Source organism: Haliaeetus albicilla, chromosome 27 (genome assembly GCF_947461875.1).
Source record: "Haliaeetus albicilla chromosome 27, bHalAlb1.1, whole genome shotgun sequence".
Classification (NCBI taxonomy): domain Eukaryota; kingdom Metazoa; phylum Chordata; class Aves; order Accipitriformes; family Accipitridae; genus Haliaeetus; species Haliaeetus albicilla.
In genome coordinates, this window is record NC_091509.1 from 21,486,763 (window position 1) to 21,505,359 (window position 18,597).

An 18,597-nucleotide genomic window follows, 5' to 3' on the forward strand; every position below is an offset into this window, starting at 1 on the left:
CGATGGGGTGCAAGGGCTGCCAAGGTGAGTCATGCCGCACTCGCTGCACAGCCCGTTTCACATCTTCCAAGTGCCGAGGAAATTGCTGCCTCGCGGCGGGGAGGATTTCCTGGGGCTCGGCGGCAGCACCGCGTCCGTGCGGGTAGAAACCCTGGTCCCTTGCTGGGCTGTGGGACCCAGCTTTGCCCAAGGAGCTCACCCTGTGCTTGGAGGGGTGGGGCGGGGGTCTCTGCCAGCACCGAAGCCCAGCAGCAGTGGGGCACGGCCAGGCCCCCCGTGCGGCTGCCGTGGGCTCTCCACCTTGGCTGGGTGAACAAATCACAGGGCCAGTCTGGGGGGAAAGGATGTGGTTTTGGGTTTTGGATGCTAAGATGAGTTGTTTCTGATTTTTCCTGCTTGGTTCACCCAGCGAAGGTGTAATGTGGCTCCCCTGTGTCAGGGTGTATTTTTCCCCTCTCTTCCATTCGGAGGGCCATGGGAAACGTTTGGTGTAGGGAATACTTTGTGCTACTGGAGAGGTACGTGGTTACAGCTCCGCCAGTCCTGCGCCAGCAGGGCCAAAGGCAAAGAGGAGGAATTCCTCCTTTGCATGACCTGTGTGGCTTGTGCAGTCACATATTTAATACCTTGTCTGGTGTTTTATTCAAACAAGGAGTAGTACAAATGATAATACTCTGCTTTATTTTCAGCACAGGTTGAAAGCTCCTCCTCTTCCTCTCTGGTGGAAATTAGCAACAGGAACATGTTCCTGCTTGGGAGATGCTCTTTTGTTTCTGATGGTGGGTCTCCACCGTGAGTCGTGGAGGGATCGTTGTGGAGTCAGCGTTGGCTCCGGAGGACTGCGCACTTACCCTGTGTGGCTCAGCCTGATTGTAAGAAGGAAAACTCAGGACGTGACAGCCATCTGCCCTGCCGGGGTGTTGCAGTGGCTCACCCGCATGCACTGCCCGTGGTCGTGAACTATGCAGGAGGCTCATGACAACATCCCCAGGCATTGTTCGTCCATCTCTCCAGGGGTCCCCTGGGGCTGCCTGCAGGTCCCCCCATATCCAACCGTGACCCCCAGTGCTGGTGTGTTTGGGGACTGATGGTGAGAGCCAAGCTGGCGAGCGGGGTGGGCTCCTTAAGTCCCATGCTAGCCACCGAGCTGGTGCCGTGGGCAGGCTGTAACCCCACAGCTGCCATCTCCACCGTGCCGCAGCCAGATCCAGGATCGGCAGTGCTGGAGAGGGAAGCTGATGAGCAAGAAGGTCTTGGGCATGCAGGAGAGCGTACATTTGTGATTACGTCTTTTAAATGTTGCTGGCAGAAGGCTCATTAACAGGGCTCAGAGATCTCTTTAATTGGGAGTGTGCTACAGAGCACCTTTGGGCACACGTCCTGATACACCGGTGTGGTGACGGTGTCTGGAGAAACTGCTGGCCCTGTGCGTGCCACTGGGTGCCTGGGTGTGCAATGTCGTGTTAAACTCAGCCCTTTTGGGTTGGTGGGGGATAGACTGGGGAATAAACAGCAGCTTTGAGAGGTAGGGGCTGCTACTGGCTGTACCGCTGAAGCTGGTGTAGCCTGAAAGCACATGCTTGTGTCTGGGGAGAAAGATCTGAGCAGGAGGTGGATGGACCTGGGAAGGGGGATGTGGAGGGGCAGGGTGGGATGTCCCAGTGTTCCTCCCATGCCAGGAGCTGGGTACCTGCTGGGTCCTGCTCATACTTCCAGTGTGGAGCAGATTCGCCTGGTTTGGGTCAAGAAGCTGTTTTTCCAAGGCTGCAGATGTGCCAGCACAGCCACATCTTGTGTCTCCGTTTGTTCCTGCAATCTTGCCGTGCCGAGCGGTGCATGCCGTGTGCATGGTGTTACCTGCATGCCCTGGGACATGGGCTGGGGGCGGTGGGCTGTTTTGATTTCCTTTTTTTTTTTTTTTTTTTCCTTTGGGGGTGGCAACTCACAATGACGTAAAAATGCGTGCAAGGAAATGCCGTTCCCATGGTTGCTGCGGGGAGGGTGGGAGGCGGTGGTGCCGGGGCTCTGCCGCGTGTCCCCGTGCTTTCCGCAGGTTGGCACACACGGTGCTTCCCTGGCTGATCCCAGCCGGGCAGCAGCCTGCAGCTGGGCTGGGACAAGGTGAGCAGGGTCAGCCCTCGTGGTGCTGCCTGCCCCCTCCCCTGGCTGACAGAGGGGGACCACCATCCCCTCTGCTCTCACCTTCCCCGCAGGCACCTTGAAATTGTTGTGTGCTTCTCCCTGAAACCCAGGGAGCAATGCCACGGCCAGAGCAGTGGCTGCGGCCGTGCACAAATCGAGGCAGGGTTGCCTCCACCCGAGCAAAGGGGCTTCAGAGACCCCCGCCGTGTCCGAGGGGCAGCAACGGCGGCGTGGCAAAGCAAACCCTGCCCGCGCTGTGGTGGTTCTGGTTTGGGGTGTTTTGGGCAGCCCTTCTGCACCGTCCGGCAGTGGGACAGCAGAAGGACGGGCTTTGCCGTGTATCCATTGCTGCGCTTGGGTTTTTTTTGATCCGTCAGTTTTAAGCAGACCCGAAGAAGCCAGGTTCGGATGCGGCGTGATGAGTAGCTGTAGCGTGACTGCGGTGGGCAGAGAGGGGAGGGAAAGTGAGGGGGAGCTCGTACCGAAACCCGCACAGCTTGTTCGCTTCTCGGCTGCTTGGTGTGAATCATCCCTCCCTCCTCCCCCGGGCACGCGAGCGGCTGTCACGGCGGCCGACGGAGCCGAGGCTGTTTTCCCTGTTTTCCTGGCGCGTTTTCCCCGCCGCCCCACGCTGAAGGCGATTCCACCTGCTCCTCTTCATTGCTCCGTGCGAGCGCCTGGTGGCCCTGGGCCTGCGGGCTGTAACGCTCCTGACAAGGTGCGCTCGTTAGGACATCACCCCAGCTCTTAATAGCGAGGATGGTCTCAAGCGTGGCTTGGAGGAACCGGGAATTGCGCTCCTCTGCCACCGCTCCCGCCTGGGTCGCAGCACGTCTGGGATGCTGGATGTGCGCCGGCCCGGCTGTGGGATGCTCTGCGGAGCGAGGATTATGGTGCAGAGGGGGAAGCGGAGGGGGGGACGACGACGACGACACGTCTCTGCCGTGATGCCAAGCCAGTTTCTAGTTGGAGTTGGTGGGAAGTACACCAGCCTCCGGACCATCTGGCTCCCGCACGTGGAGCGGCGGGCGCAGCCGTGCCGTGCGGGGGCTGGGGCTGCCTGCGCCAGCGCGGGGGCGAGGGGCCAGCGAAGGGCCCAGGTGCCGCTTCCTTGCTTTTCCCTGCGGTTTCGACCCAAAGCTGGGGTGCGGTGCTCCCCCCCACCCCAGCACCCCATCACTGAGGGCAGCGAGCAGGCAGGGGCATCGCTGCGGGGCAGTGCCTGCTCGGGTGGCCGTCGGCACACGTGCTTTCTGCCCCGTGCCAGCCCAGCTAGGCAACTTTTTTTTTTTTTTTTTTTTTTTTTTTTTAATTCCCAAAAGACAAAAATGCTCCCTTTGTTCTGGGCTGCAGTGTAAAAGAATCTATTTTAAAAAGATATGGACTGTTGATCTACAGCGGGGCCGTAAATAGCTCATAAAATAAGAAAACAAGAACTTTCTTTTTCCCCAGGGCTTGCCCAGCTCCCCAGCGGGTAGCCGTGCCGTGCTGCCCGTCCTGCAACGGGGCCGGCAGAGCGGCAGTCCCGGTACCCACAGTGCTGCCTTCACAAGGTTCACGTCACATGCAGCGATGTGCTCGAAGATGTTATTGCAACCTGCGCTGCGTTGCCGCTACCGTGGTGCACTCGACGTGCTGCCTGCGGTGTGTGTGCATGGGCATGTGTGTGCACTCACCTGCTTTTTTCTTTTTAGTGGCTTCTAATCCTGCATCAGTATCTCAATGAGGGAAGTATAAAGGGTTCTCTGCATGGGCCGAGTGACCTGTAAAATAAGCTGGCTTGTGCCTTTTTAATAATACTGCCTGGTAGAGAGTCCCTTTGCTGTTTTTTTTTTTTTCTTTTTCTAGCTGAAACAGCGTCTGTCCAGAACGATGCCCTTGCTGAGTGCTGGTTGCTTAGCAATGTTTTAAAAAAAACAAAAAAACCCCACTGCAGAGCAGAACAGTTGGGTGGCTCTCCCCTGCTCTTCCCCGAGTGGCCGGGGGCAGGGGCAGCCCTGTCTTGCTCTTGCAGGGGTTGGAGGGGGAAAAGCCCTGCCCTTGCTCCCTCCCTGGAGAAGCCGTGGGATCCCCCCGATCCCCCGAGCACCCGGGGCTCTGCTCCTTCCAGCCTGGGAGGCAGGTGCTGCCATGGATAGCAGGGCTCTGTGCTGGAGCAGGAGGCTCCTGGGAGCATTTGAGTGAGGGTGGTCTGCAGGGAGCCAGGAAGCGTTTCCCGGTATTGCATTCCCAGCCCTTTCAGTGTCAGTGGCCACGAAGGCTGGGAGAAAGCCCAGGTTAAAGGCAGTGATGCGCCCTGGGCCCCGCATTCCGTTTCTCACCCTGTGTGCCTCCCTGGGCTCTGCTGGAGATTTTAATTTTTTTTTTTTTTTTTTTTTCCTGCCAAAGCAGGAAAAATTGACTCATTTGCCGGTGATGTTCCTGTGAGCACGGTGGGATTTTTCCTGTTCTTACAGCTGAGGTGGAGGAGCACCGGAGACAAAAGGATTTCCGCAGCCTCCTTGGGAGGAGAAGGAAGCAGGCTGCTGCAAAGCCATTTTTCTGAGGGTCTGGGAGCTGACCTCGCTTTCCTGCCCTGGCTGTGGGCACACCGGCTGCTGGCGAGAGCCACCGCTGGGCTGCAGCCCCTCGGGACGTGGCCCCTCGCAGAGGGATAGCTGCCGAGCCAAGAGGGGGGACAGACAAGTCGTTGCCCCGTGCCGTGGGCAGTATGTGCCGTGGGCCGGCTGGGATGTGCTGGAGAGGACGCCTGTCCTGCCCGTGGGGATGACACCCACCCGGAGCGCGAGGGTCCATAGACCCATCGGTCCCCTGCGGGACCCTGATGCTTCGGTGCCTGCTCCTCGAGAAATCAAGCTGGCTCCCTGCCAGGCCGGCTATTAACTAATTAGATTTAATAACGAGCTAATCCAAATGCGTGGCTGGTGCCTGAGGCAATCTGCTCCCAGCCCGCGTGCGGTGTCTGGCCGGGGGCTCTGCCAGTGTGCTCCCCCCATGCCAGGACTCCCTGCCCGGCGAGACCCCCGCCTGGCCTTCTGCTCCGCTAATGATCATTGCCTCGGTCAGGAGCAAATTTCTTCTGGATTAGCATCCTCTACATCGATTAGCTGTCTCGGGCAGGGCATTTTATTCTAATGAAATGTGATTCCAGGCTCCAGTCGATGAATTATTGTGGCAAGGAGGGTAAAGTAATCTGCCGCCTTTCTGTGGATTGTTCCAGGGTTTGGCGAGGGGAGAAACGGAAAAGGCTCGGAGGAGAAATTGTAATTAGCAGGGGAGTGCATTACGCTATCATGGGCTCACCCGCGCTCCCCCAACGAGGGAGCTGGGGGGAAAATGGTGAGTAAAACTCACTGTGAGTAAAATGTGGCATTTCCATCGCGCCATCAGAGGCAATTTACTCGTAGGTGTAAGGCTGGATTCATTTGCACAACCCGCCTGGTGCTGGCAGGAGAGCGGAGCAGTGGCAGCGGGGCAGCTCGCAGATGGGGGGAAATGCAGTATTCGAAATCCTTGTCGCCTGGAAGAAATTGGAAATATCTTTCATAGTTTCAGGCTTACAGCTAAGCAAATGCGGAGCAGCAGGACGGCCGCTCTCCGCCGGTGTGCCATTGCTCTCCTTGCAGCAGCGCCGTTCCCACACACCTTGCCCTGGCCCTGAGTGTGATACAGGGATTTTCACTAGTGCTTCTTTACAGCATTTTTTGCTTGTGCAGTTGGCTGCCTTTGGAAACGCCAGCTGGGGCAGTAGTTTTCCATTTCATTACCGCATCCCTGAAGTTTTCCAGGCACTCAAGCCGTTGCTCGCGTTTACTGTTTCGATGCATCCCTCCTCTGTGTTTGAGCGTTGGATATTTACATGTGATTTTATTCGGAGGCCTTGTCGGCTCCCACCTGAGCTCCCTCCTCTTGCTCTGACGCCTGGCTGCCTGCCCAGCCTGCCTGCCGGCAAACTTTCCACCGGCTCAGCCGTCGCTTGCTGCTGCTGCTGCAGGTTGGGACGGGCTGGGGGGTTCTGCCATAAAACAACACCAGGATGTGAACAAAAATAAACACGGGGAAAAGTGCCAGACATGGTAGTTGGGCGGGGAAGCAGAGAAGTCTCGTTTTGTTTTGCTGCTAAGTGCACGAAACGCTCTCTGTGTTCAGGGCCAGCGCAGGAGCGTGGGGGTGGCACCCCGAGGATGCTGACCTTCCTCACACACATGGACCACGCTTGTGCCCCAGTGCAAGCTGCTGCCCCTTCCCCGGGGGTGGACTGGCCGTGCTGGGTGTGCGGCACGTGCCCTGCCAGCAGCCGTGGGCAGCGATGCTCTGGGGGGCTGTGGGAGGATTGGGATGTTGCCACGTTCATGCAAAGCACCAGGAAGCCCACCCGGGCGGTGGGCACGGAGGGCTCCGCACGGTGCTGGTGGGTCAGAGGGTGGCTGTGCCGACCTGGCGTGCTGGTTCCCAACACGGTGACGGTCAGCCTGGAAGCTGCCTGCCGGGGTGTCAGTACCCAGCTTTGGGCCCCTTATCTTCAAAGACCATCCCGGGGGGTTTCGTAGCGGTTCCCAGCCACTGCTGGGAGGGCTTTGCTCACAGGCAGCTCACCTGAGTTTCTCCTAGCCCCTGTGCTCCTTGCTGGGAGCGAGGACTTGCTTTAGGATGTGCCTTTCTGCAGCTGCAGACAGTGTCTTCTCAGCGTCTTCAGAAACGGGAAGCCTTTCCAGGGGTTGTTTGCGTTATTCATGGGTTTTATGTTCTCCTTCCTTGTCCTAACCACAGGTACGGACAGCTCGCCGTGCTCTACCAACCCGGCATGTGCAGGTTGTATTTGCAGCCTGCTCCTGGATTTCTTAAGCCGTTTTATTTTCTGTTGCTTTCCTTTGCTCCCACCTGGCATCGTCTCTGTCCGCTCTCCACCCATATCTCTGAAACGAGAGCTGCTGCAGCTCATTATGTGCCTCCTTCCTCTTGACAAATAACCCGGTTAACACAGAACTGGGGCAGGGCTGAACTGTGCTGGGCGCTCAACTGAGCGCTTTGCTTTGGAACAGTTACTTCCAAAAAGTCCCGGTTGGGCAAGTAGAGAAAATAGTGCAAACTTTCCATGCAGGGCAGGACAGACGTGACCTTCCCCACGTCTTCCTTTTCTGGAGGGATGGGGAGTCTGTTGAGCCCATTGCTGTTTGGTGGTGCACGTGCCCAGCACTGAAGTGAGGGTCCCTTTGGGTTCGACCCTCGGCAGTGGTGAGGGGTTCGTTAATGGCTTTGTTAACCTTCTGCCAGCTACTCTTCTGCCAGCAGCGCGGGGAGAGGGGGAACGGGCAGAGCCATTTGCATGCACTGAGTTTGTGAAGCATCTCTGCCACCCTGAGATAAAGATCTGAGTCATGAAAGTTGCTGTTAGGGTTTTGCTGCAATAGGAAGTGATGGCCAAGTGCTAAGAAAAGCTGAACAGGAAGGATGGAGAGTGGCAGCGAGACCCCTGCTCAAAGTGGCTGCGGCAAAGCAGGCTCTGCACCGGGCTAAAATGTCGAGGAAGTGAGAAAGATCAGGGCTGGATCCAGGTCAGAGAAGTGGGGGGCAGAAGGGCCAGGGCTCTGATTAACCATCGGCTTCCTCAAACCAGGGGCGGCTGCTGGAAATAGAAGAGCGGCCGGAGCAGCGTGAGTCAAAGGCAGCAGCTCCTCGCCTCCCGCGCTGTCGGAGCCCCGATCCTCTGCTGCAGGCTGTCACGCCGGGCTGAGCGATGCCGGCAGGCTCATGGGGCTGCGGCAACCTGACTTCTAGCTGCCACCACAGGGATTTTTGAGCGGGTTACCAAAACATGCGTTGCAGGTTTGGACCATTTCTTGCACGGGTGATGGGAGGAGCAGGCCGGAGCCTGTGGTGCCTCATGCATCCGTGACCAGATGTTTCTGAGCGTCCCATGTAGCAATTATTTCTCTGAAGTTGTTCTTACTGATTTTAAAGTTTTCTGTAAAGCACCATCTCGTCACTGGGGCTCCAGTGAACTGGTGCCCAGGGCTACAGCTGGTGAGTGGGGGCCAAGGTCCAGCTCCTGCCTTCTCTGTGAGGGCTCACTGCGGGAAAAGGGGCTGCCTGCCCCTCCAAAATGAGCCCCAGCCCCAGCCCACACGCTAGGTAGGGGCTTCCTTCTTGCTTTCTCTGTTTTTTTTTTTTTAATCTGTCACCTTTCTTCCTTGGCATGACCTGCCTGGCAATACACAGGCAAAGTTAAGCACTGCCAGCAAACCTTCCTTTTTCCTGCAACTGGGCTGCTCCCCTTCGCCTTCGAATGGGGCCGCTGAGGGCAGACGCCTGCAACCTCGGCTGCCACAGGCGAGGGTTGCCTTGTGTCTCCAGAACACGCAACCTCTTCCATCTTCCTGGAAATCCAACCATCTCTCCAGGAGACCCGACGGTCCTTCTGGCTTCGCGTCCTTTGGATCTTCAGTGCCTTTCAGTCAGGAATCTCGGGAAGCTTTGCAAAAACGTCCTGGCCTGGCAAGGCTCCCAAGATAACTCCAAATGTTATTGATTTGGGGGCGGCAAGATGACGTGGCCAGGGTGCTGGGCTGTGGGCAGCGGGGGGGTAATTTTAGCTGTGCAACCAGGCAGTCCTTCCAAGGGCTAACTTTGTTTTTCACAAAGCACAGAACTTTTATCTCTTAAAATACCATGGAAATAATTCATGTCTTCAGCGTGTTACTCAAATCTGATCTGCTATTTGAGCCCAGTCAATAGTCCCATTCATCCTACAATGGGTTCTCTGTCCCTTTGGCAAACATTTTGCCGTACGAAGCCACGTTGAGTGTGTGAAGCGAGGCATACGGTGATGCCTTGGCTGGGCAGCAGTGCGGTGTGCTCCCGTGGTTGCAGTAGAAGGCTGAGCAGAAGCTGTGGCACCTCCTGGATCTTCAGTCTTGGGGCCATCTTGGACAGATCGTTCAACTTTTCTTGCGCTTTAGCACATCCGAGCAGTCTTGGGTTTTTCCCTTGAAGCATGATTCGCAGGGTGTTCGTATTTGTAAGCTTTCCGTGGTAAGATGAAGTTTTGGGATTTGAGGTGGCGGGATTTGGCCTCCCCACGTGTGCTGCTGAGATGAGGCTCGGTGCTGCATTTCGGCCGCAGGCCATGTGTGTGGTAAAGGCACTGAAATGGGGTCTGGGGGGGGCTGCGGGGCCAGGGCAGCAATGCTCTCCCTGCCTCGGGGGTGTGCTGCGTGGGACGAGTGCAGGGACTGCGCCCTTTGCACTGGTCCTTGGGGTCATGTCCTGCTGGGCTCGGCACCCTCAGACCTTGGTCTCTGGCACGTGTCGAGCCGGGGCAGCCTTGCCCTGGGCTTTTGTGCCCAAACACGACGGCAGAAGCTGCTGCTGGAGGCGGGGTAGTCTCCGCTCATCTGGTTTTATATATTTACTTGATAGATGAATCAGAGGGGGAACCTGCCAGCAGATGCAGTCCCGTCCTAAATCACTGATTAACTCCAACTGCCTGGTGGAGAAGTTATTTAATAAACAAATCATTGCTAATTATGTATGAAAGCGGCTTGGGGATTGTGCTGGGTCCAGAGGACTGTGGTGTCTCGCAGGAGCGGGGCTTCTGCTGACCTCCGCTGGGAAGTGCAGAGAGAGAGGATTTAAACCTCTTGGAACAAATTAAGTATTTAATGATGCTGCCCTGATGCTTTGTGCTGACCCCAGCAGTGCATGGGCTGGATCCGTGTGGGGGGGGCTAAAATTTGATGCTGGTGGCTGCAAACGCTGATTTTCAGGCATGAGGCGCTCATTGCTGGATTCCCGTGTGAACTGCAGGGCCGTGGTTTGGTCAGAGTGTCCCAACCCTCACACGCGGCCGAGTGCTCGCCTGTGTCCGTGGGCCGGATCCAGGTGGCCATTCCCAGCTCCGACCTTTCCCAAGCCTCTATCCCTGGGCATCCCCGAGCACTGGAACGTGTTGTGTGACCCCACGGTGGCTTTGCTCCGGCGTTGTGCCTGAAGCCCCGGCTCGCTGGGTGGTCGCTGGCGGCGGGTGCTCGCTCTGGGGACAGACACCATATTGCTGCTTTATGAGCACCCTTGGTGGGCCATAATCCGGCTGTTTTGGTCTCTGATTAGAGCGGCTGTTCCCTGGATTACCCATCCTGGCTGGCCCCTGCCCACCATGGGGTTGCTCGGTGCCGGCTGCCGCGGCCCGGGGAGGTGTGGGGCTGCGGAGGTGCCGTGCCGTACTGTGCCGTGCCCCGCTTTCTCCGCAGCCAGATGGGGGGGGTCTCCACTGGTGACCCCCCAGATCTGCCTTCTCTGGGCTCCTGCATCTGGGCTGTTTTATAGGACAGAGCCCTGGCTGGATATTAGGAAAATTAGATATTAGGAAAAATTTTTTTACTGAGAGGGTTGTCAAACATCGGAATGGGCTGCCCAGGGAAGTGGTTGAGTCACCATCCCTGGAGATATTCAAAAAGCGAGTGGACAGGGTACTTCAGGACATGGTTTAGTGGGCATGGTGGATGGTTGGACTCGATGATCTTGAAGGTCTTTTCCAACCTAAACGATTCTATGATTCTGTTCTATGGATCCTGCTCTGGTATCGGTGGAGGAGGCTCCTGGCTGGCCATTGAGGCAGCGGTGGAGGTGAACCAACCCCTGATGTAGTCGCACACTGTGAGACCCTGCAGACACCCTGCTGTCACCCCTTGCTGCTCCGTGTCCTGCTGCAGTGTCCCCCGAGCCCTCCCCAGGTCTGGCAGCAGCGTAGCTTGCACGCCGGGCTCACGGCTTTCATGCCGGGCTCGTGGCTAGCAGGCAGCAGCTTGCACGGCAGGTTTGTCTCGGGGTCAGCCCACAGCACCCGCGCATCGTGCTGGTCGCCTTCGTGGCTGGCTGTGCATGGGGCGACCTGCCGTGCTGCGAACCCAGGAGCTGTGGGGTGGCAGCACCCGTGCGGTGAGATCCCCGGCAATCAGCGAGCCCGTGCTGCTCTCTTCGCTTGAGCTGTTGCTCCGGGATTTGCACTGTTTATGCTGCAGTGTTTCCTTCCGGGGGCTGTTACCGACCAGCGCTGTGCGTGTGTGTTACTCCTGTAGCCTGGGCAGATATGTCTGATGAGGGTCCGACCTTGCGCTTGGTGCAGTGTCCGCTGTGTGCGGATCCCAAAGCGTTTTGCAGACCCTGAGGCTTCACCTCCGTTGTCCCCGAGAGGCAGGACCCATTGTTTTCTCCCGTCATGACGAAAGGGGAGCTGCCACGTGGAGGACCGAGGAGGCTTGCCTGTATGTCAGCGCCCGGCGAGAGTGCCGGGAACAAGCCCAGCTTGTGTCAGCACACCCTGCCGTGCAACTGTCCGTCCCTTTTGCACACCCGTGGGCACACGTGCAGTAAGGAGGGCTGGAGGCATTTTCTTAAAACATAGCCAGAAGATGGACCATGAAGTAGATGCAAATTTTTTTTGAGAAACTTTAAGGAACTTGTCAAACCCACGAGGGGGGAGCTGGTGGCTTCTGTCCTCACGGCTGCCAGTGGGAGTGTGGTCACCTCCCCAGTGAGGGGGCTGGGAACCTGCCTGGGGCGGTGGGGCTGCTGGTGCTGCTGGGAGGGGACTGGCAGGCAGAGGTGCTGGACAAGGAGGAGTGGACAAGCTCCTGCACTGCTGGGGACCAGGGACCCCCCTGTCCCTCTCTGGGGGCTTGTGGCGGACGCGCGGACTGAGCCTGCCGTTCCCTGCCGCGGGGGAAGGAAGGGGCAGGAGTCTCGGTTCCTGTTGTCCAATTGAGCATTAAATATAGGCTGTTAAGCAATTTTCTTTGCAGGAAGTGTAGAAATACCACTCTCTGTGAGCACAACCTCTGTCACACACCGAGAGCGCTGGAACTTGCCTTGCAGCGTGCAACTGGCCTCATCAGCATCCTTTGCTTTTCCCCTTTGCAGCACCATTAACCCTTCACTCCTGGACTTGTCAGCAGGTTTGTCTTTCAGCTGAACCACCCACAGCATCCTACTGCTCCTGCCTCTGTCCCGGGTGTCCCAATAGCGCAGCTGAGCCAGAGCTATTTTTGATTTTTCCAGCTTAAATAGCAAGCTAGCTGCAAAGTCAGCTTTGGGGGGGGAGCCCCCACTTTCTGAGCCAGCAGTATAACTTTTTCCCTGGTCAACCCGATCTTTCAAACACATGTTCCCTGGTGGACAGCGGGACTGGGCAGCAGGTGGGCAGGAGGGAATGTCTGTTTTCTTGACCTCTCATTTTGATGTGTTACGGTTCTCTTCTGTGTTTTGTGGTCCCGTTTCCCAGCCGCCCATCCCAGGCAGCAAGAGCACCCGAGTGGAGGAGTTGCCATCTCTTCTTGGCCCCTTACAAATTTTGATTTAAGGGAAAAGCTCCCAAGCTTTCAGGTTTCAGCACACCTTACTTACTGCAGCGGTCCCTTTGGGAAAGCCTGAAAATGTTTTAAACACTGAACACAAAGAGAGGGGGTGATAGGGGTGTTGCACAGAGGTGAGATGTCCAGCTGAAGAGTAGAGTTGGGGAAAGAGCTGGGAGCCGATGATCGTGAGAGAGCGGCTCGCAGCTGGGCTGCGGTGTGAGTGACTTCCCTGAAGTGGCCGAAGCTCTTCATGCTGAGTCACCCCAACTGGGATGCGTTAGATCTGGCGCCTGTGCCCTGGGAACAGGGCTGCCCCGTCTCACAGTGGCATGCCCACGGGGGACAACTGCGCGTGGGGGCTGCGGGCCTGGCTGGGCTGGGGTCATCCCCGTTGGGCCCAGGGTGCTGTACACACAGAGGAGGGTTGTGAAATCACGACGTCTTCCTTCTATAAATGGCCTTTTTCAATAGTTCCAAATTCCTTTGGAAGGGGCTTTTTATGTAGAAAACCAGCCACTTCAGTCTCATTGCAGTAACAGCAGCTGCTTCCCAGAAAGAAGATTTAATTCTCAATAGCTGAGGAGGAGGAGGAGGAATGCTGGGGTGATCTGGGAGGACGGACAGTGGGAGCGCGGGGTGGTCCCTTGCAGCAGAGGTGCTGCAGGCTGGAGTAACGTCGGCTTCAGCTGGGTTTGGAGGGAGCCCCGGAGACTGGAGGTGTGAGGCTGGGATGGGAACGCAGCCAGCAATTACCCGGCTACCTGGCTGGTGGAGGGAGGAGGAGAAATGTGGGGTACCAGGGGAGAAGCGGGCTGACCCCTGAGCTGGGTGTGAAGGAGGAGGGATGGGCAAAGGGCTTAACCGAGGCTGATTCCAGGCGCAGGCAGCTGCCCTCTGTCCTGCTGGGAGCCTTCCTCGCTCCGTGCTGTTCCTGCAGTGGACGGTGAGGACTCGTAGCGTGTCTCTGCTGTGCAAGGGATGGGTGCTGCGGTATTCGGTGGCACACCGTGTGCCCCTGCTCTGATTCTGCAAGCGGTTGCCTCCACGGTGCACGCCGGGGCAGGACCCTGGGTGCCGGCAGGGCAGAGCTCCGTGAGATGCTCCATCCCCTGCCGTGGAGGCAGAGTGGGAGCGTTTCAGGGGCACGGCCAAAATTGGCTCCTGAACATCTGCTAAAGGACTGGTCACAAAAAAAGCAAAGCTGTGCCTCAGGAGTTGTTGTGCAGGAACCGATCAAGCCACAGCAGGCCGGGAGCAGCGTGGAGGCAGATCCCTCGCCTGCACCCTTTGTGCCGCTCAGCGTTGCTGTGCTGATGGATGAGCGATGCCGGGCACTTCAGTTGCTGCTCTCCGACTTGCTGCCGGGAAAGACAGAACCAGACCTCAGAGTTCAGCTCCAACTCCCTCCTTGCCAAGACAGGCCCCTGCCAGTACCTCTGCCGTCTGAGAGGTCACATCTCCTTCCATGTCACTTGTCCCTGTCCTCTGCGGTTTTCTCCTCTCTTGCACCCGGTTCAGGTCGTAAACCCTCTTCCAGGAAGGGCACAGGGCTCGGGAAGGGGAGCACTGCTGGGCTGCTGCTGGAAGTGGTTGAGCGGGTAACCCTGTATCGCAGTAATGAGCCAATACATCGCTTCTTCTAAAAGGGCATTTTATTTGGATTATTCGTTGCTGTAGCTACGCAGCTGGATCTCCAGCATGTGGTGTGTGTGCCTGTTTTCTGTCAAGTGGACTTTCCTGAAAGGATCGTCCTGTCCCCGCCAGGCTGGGGGTGGGAATGGGGAGCCATGGGAGGTGACGAGGAGGAGGAGGAGGAGGGCTGCAACAGCAACCCTCCGCGGGGCGGTCAGCCTGCAGAGGGGAAAAGAATGAGTCATGGACAGGGGGAACGTGAAGCAGGATGGTCCCGTGTTGGAGCAGAGGGGAGGACAGGCGGGGACAGCAGGGCTTTGGACGGCACGGGTAGCTTTTACTTGAGCACAACGTGTATTGACTGGAGATGGTAATTCAGGCGCGGTCACCGCACGCTGTGGCGTGCCGGGCAGAGGAGCCCCGGCTGCGTTAGCACATACGTAGGCGTTACCTCACAGGTGGGACAGATACCTGCTTCGCTGCTGCTTGGCGAGTGTTTTCTCCGTGTGGTTTTGTCTGGGATCCTGGGCCAAGGCAGGCACGTGGCTCCACGGCGGCAGCCCCAGGGCTGAGGCTGCACCCCGGACCCTCCCAAGGTGGCTGCAGCCTGGGGTGGCAGGGGCCACTGCTTGCCCTGCTGCCCTCCCGGTGTTTCAGCTTGCGCAGGGCTCTTTTCACCTCCTGGGGTGCCTCTGCCAGGCATTGCGCTTTCCTTGCTGCCCCCGGAGATCTTCGGTGCTCTGTGCTGCAGCCGCGAGGTGCGATGGGCGCGGGAAAGATTGGTTGGCAGCAGGGCTGCAGGCATGTGGCATCCTCTCTGCTCTGCCAGCACCTGCGCATCCCTGGATCCATCCCGGCCGGCCCAGCTCCTGTCCTTGCAGGACCACCATCCGGTGCTGCCCGGACCCTGAGCTGGTGGCGTTGCTCAGGCAGAAGGATTTTTCTGGCTTTGTGGTGGTTTTCCCTGACGTTGTGGTTGACTGATGAAGCCAGCCGGAGGACTTGGAAGCAAAACTTTCACAGCCCTTGGCGCAGCCCAGCTGTGACTCATGCGCGGGGTCTGGGTGGTTTTACTCGTGCACGAGAGGAAGCAGAAGTTTCTGTTAAGCCTTTGTAGGATTTTGGGTCTGCTCGTCCACAGCCCTGGGGAAGAAGAAGCCTTAGGACCTGAGCTGGCCCATGGAGGGGCCACCCCGCTTTCCCCATGCGCCCCTGCCTGCGGCACAGCCGGGAGTTTTGGCTGCTTCCACTGGAGGGTTTTTTCCTGGAAACATGTATGAGAGGTTCGAGCTTTTAGGAAAATGGGACGCTAGGAGTGTGGATGGGTCTAATGGTGGCACAGGGAGGATGATGGAGTCCCTCCGCTCTGGCTCCTTGTTTGCTGCGAGACATGCGGTGTGGGCGCGAGTGCCCCTCTCCTTTTCTGGCTGAGCCTGCTGCTAATTTTAGCATCTGCTTCGCCCCTGTGACTTGGCCGTGTCGTTCAGCGAGTGGCTGCCAGTGATCCTCCTTTATCACTGTTGCACCGGGAATTATCTCCTTTCTCCCCCTGCCTCTCCCTTGCCTATTTATAAGCACCGTGGGCCATTGCTGTCGCGCACCGCCGGCGCCTAAGGCTTCTTGCCTTTGCTCTGGCTTGCAGAGCCCTGACCTCCTCCTCACTCTCAGCGGGGAGGGATGGCCCTGGCAATGGGTGCTGTGCGAATGCTGGTCGCCCTGCCCTGGGCGGAAGGAGCTTGGCTCCCCCCTGGGTGTTTGTCCCTGTGCCGGAGCAGCCTCCGGCTCTGGGGTCCTGCCCGGCTGGCGGTGGGCACGAGGGATGTCACGGCAGGTCTGGTTTGGCAGGGGACGTGCCGTGCATCACACGGGCAGGGTATCGGTGAGGCCACGGTATGCGGCGGGGAGAGCGTGGCTGGTGGCTGACGGTCAGCACGGAACTGGGGGGGGGGAAGGAAATGGCTCCTTAAGTCATTAACGTCATCTTCGTTATTATTCTAGAGGAGGCAGGAGGCCATCCGGCTTTGGCGACCGCGTTAAATTCCCCAAGCCCTCTGGCTGCCCCCCGGCGAGGGAAGGGGGGCTGCTCCGCTGCAGACAGCAACAGCACGGGGTGTGGAGGAGAGCTGCACGGGGGGTGCTGCCAGGCGGCCCCCAGCCCTGCTCTTCCCCGGGGGTGCAGCCAGCCGCCCTGGTGCTGTGGTGTGCCCAGAGAGCTGCCCGGGGGCTGTCCTGGTGCCTCTGGTGCCCTTCCCCTGTTTCATGCCATCGGCGCTTGAGCCACGGAGCTGGAGCAAACCCTCCCACCTCCCGTGAGTCCCTCTCTTAAACGCCAGCAGGAGCACCCTGGAAGCTGCCCCAAAAAATGTACGGTCTGCTCCAGTAGGTGCAGGGAGAGGCTCCTGGCAGCCCCAGGTACGGGCAGGCTGTCAGTGGTGCTCGTTCCTTCGTCCAGGGAGCAAAATGCAAATGCCATTTCGTGTGAACCACGCTTTGAAAGCATGGATGCTCTGCTCCCGGGTCCCCATGGCTGTGGCTCCTTGGCTGCTCCTTGAAGAAGCTCCCACTCTACTTTTCCGCCAGGAAAGCTCCTGGTGCTTTCCCTCTCCCTGCCTGCATTTGCTGGGTGGTTTCCTGCTGCCTTAGTAAGCAGTTGTGTGAAGGCAGAGGGACTGAACTGTGGGCAGGATTAGCCCCTAGGGCTTTAAGCAGAGACACTCTGAGAACAGCTTTAATGCTCGGAGAAAGCTGCAAACTCCCTTATCCCATGGGGAAAGCAAAACGCTTGAATTCTTTTGCCGTTATCTTTTGGCTGTTGGTGTCCGAGAAGAGGAAACGGCTTTTGTGTGCACACGCATGTTTTCCACCTGTGCTTGGAAAGGAAGAAAAACATTGCATTTTTGGACTTCGAGTGAAGAAATGCACAGGGCAATTAGCATTATGTCTTCCTAACGCCATCTGAGTGCCTGCATTCTCTCGCGTCGCTCATGTACAAGTTCCCCCCCAAGGCGGTGGTGGCCTTGCGGTGCCTGGGAGCGTGTGTGTCTGTGTGTGTAGGGTTACGGGGCTGGTTCGAAAAGCCAATCCTGGATCCACTCAGGTCACTGCAAGTAAGAACTTAATAGGATTCAGATCTCGGGGAGAATCTGCAGCTTGGAAAGCAATAAACCTCTGCATTATCGCCCGTACATGGTGCCTCCCTTCAGCAGGACTGGGAGCCTGTGCAGAGGTGCCGTCTCTTGGGGCTGGCACGGGAGCTGCCCTGGCAGTGCCACCGTGCATCACTGTTTTCCCACTGCCCCATGGCACTGGGCTTGAGCTCCTGCATGTCTCTCGGGGTGTTTTGAGGTTTCATCTCCTGTAGTGTGTTTTGGCACGTGCTGGCTGGGACCCTGCAGAGCCCCGTCCCTGGGGTGGGTGCAGGAGAAGGGCAGTGCTCTCGGGGCTTCCCTGGTGCCCGGGGGGCCCTGTCAGGCAGATCCCTCCATGGGGACTTGCTGGCTGGGATAACGCGTCTGCCTGCATCATGCTGTTGGTGAGCTTTCTCCTTTTCTAACGTCTGCGTTTTCCCCTCTCCTGCTCTCTCTGCAGACCTGTCGGCGGCCAAGCGCAAGTTCGCAGACTCCCTCAACGAGTTTAAATTCCGCTGCATTGGTGATGCTGAAACGGATGATGAGATCTGCATAGGTGAGTCCTGGTGCCATGGGTAGCCCTGAAGCCATGCTCCAGACCCTTGAGCTGAGCAGGGCACAGGGGATAAGCATACATGAGGGTGCCAAGGGGCCTGGGAATTTGTCTGGGTGCTTTCCTGCTCTCTGGAAATGGCATGTTTCTCCTGGTTCAACATCAGCAACGCCTTCCTAAGGAAATCATTTGTTGCTTCTTGGCCTAAATGTAGCTCTGCCAGATAGGAAAGGAATAAGATTGCCCGTATCTGAAACCATCTAGATCATCCATCCCTTTCCCATTTTAGAGCAGGGACCTGGAGATGTGGCTATGGTGAAATATACTGCAAGGGGCTGTGATCTGAAGAAGAGGAGCAGCAGCCTTGCTGCTCGGCTGCAGGAGCAAAGGAGCCAGCAGGCACCCGCTGTGCTGGCAGAAGCCAGCAGTGCAGACCCTGGCAGTGCTCTCCCAACCGAGCCCGGCTCCACCACGGACCTTCTCGTGGTGCAGGGCAGCAGCTTCAGCTGCTTCACTCCATGTTATTCTGCTTCTGCCCCAGCTGAACTTTTGGAGCTTATTGTGCACACTGTCTGGAGCCAGGAGAGCAAATGAGCTTTAGCCCTGATTTAACTTTGCTTATTTATTCGTGCCCAGTCTCTCAGCAAAAATAGCTTTCTCATCCAAGTCCACTTGCTGCGATGCACAGGCTGGTGAGCTGCCACTCGTGCATTGAGCGTGGCTGATGGCAGTTTTGAGCCGTAGGGCTGGTCAGCAGCCAGCTGTTGAGTAGGGCAGGTTCGAGATGAAG

At 57.8% G+C, this 18,597-nt stretch overlaps 1 protein-coding gene across 3 annotated transcripts in view; it reads left to right on the plus strand.

The window, feature by feature from the left end:
- The window catches only part of ARHGAP26 (Rho GTPase activating protein 26), a 155,581-nt gene that overhangs the window by 6,189 nt on the left and 130,795 nt on the right, over nt 1-18,597 (plus strand). For all 3 annotated transcript variants that reach the window (XM_069772772.1, XM_069772773.1, XM_069772771.1), the window contains exon 2: nt 17,715-17,810. In XM_069772772.1, coding sequence (XP_069628873.1) covers nt 17,715-17,810 — 96 coding nt within the window. The remainder of the gene's footprint in view (nt 1-17,714; nt 17,811-18,597) is intronic.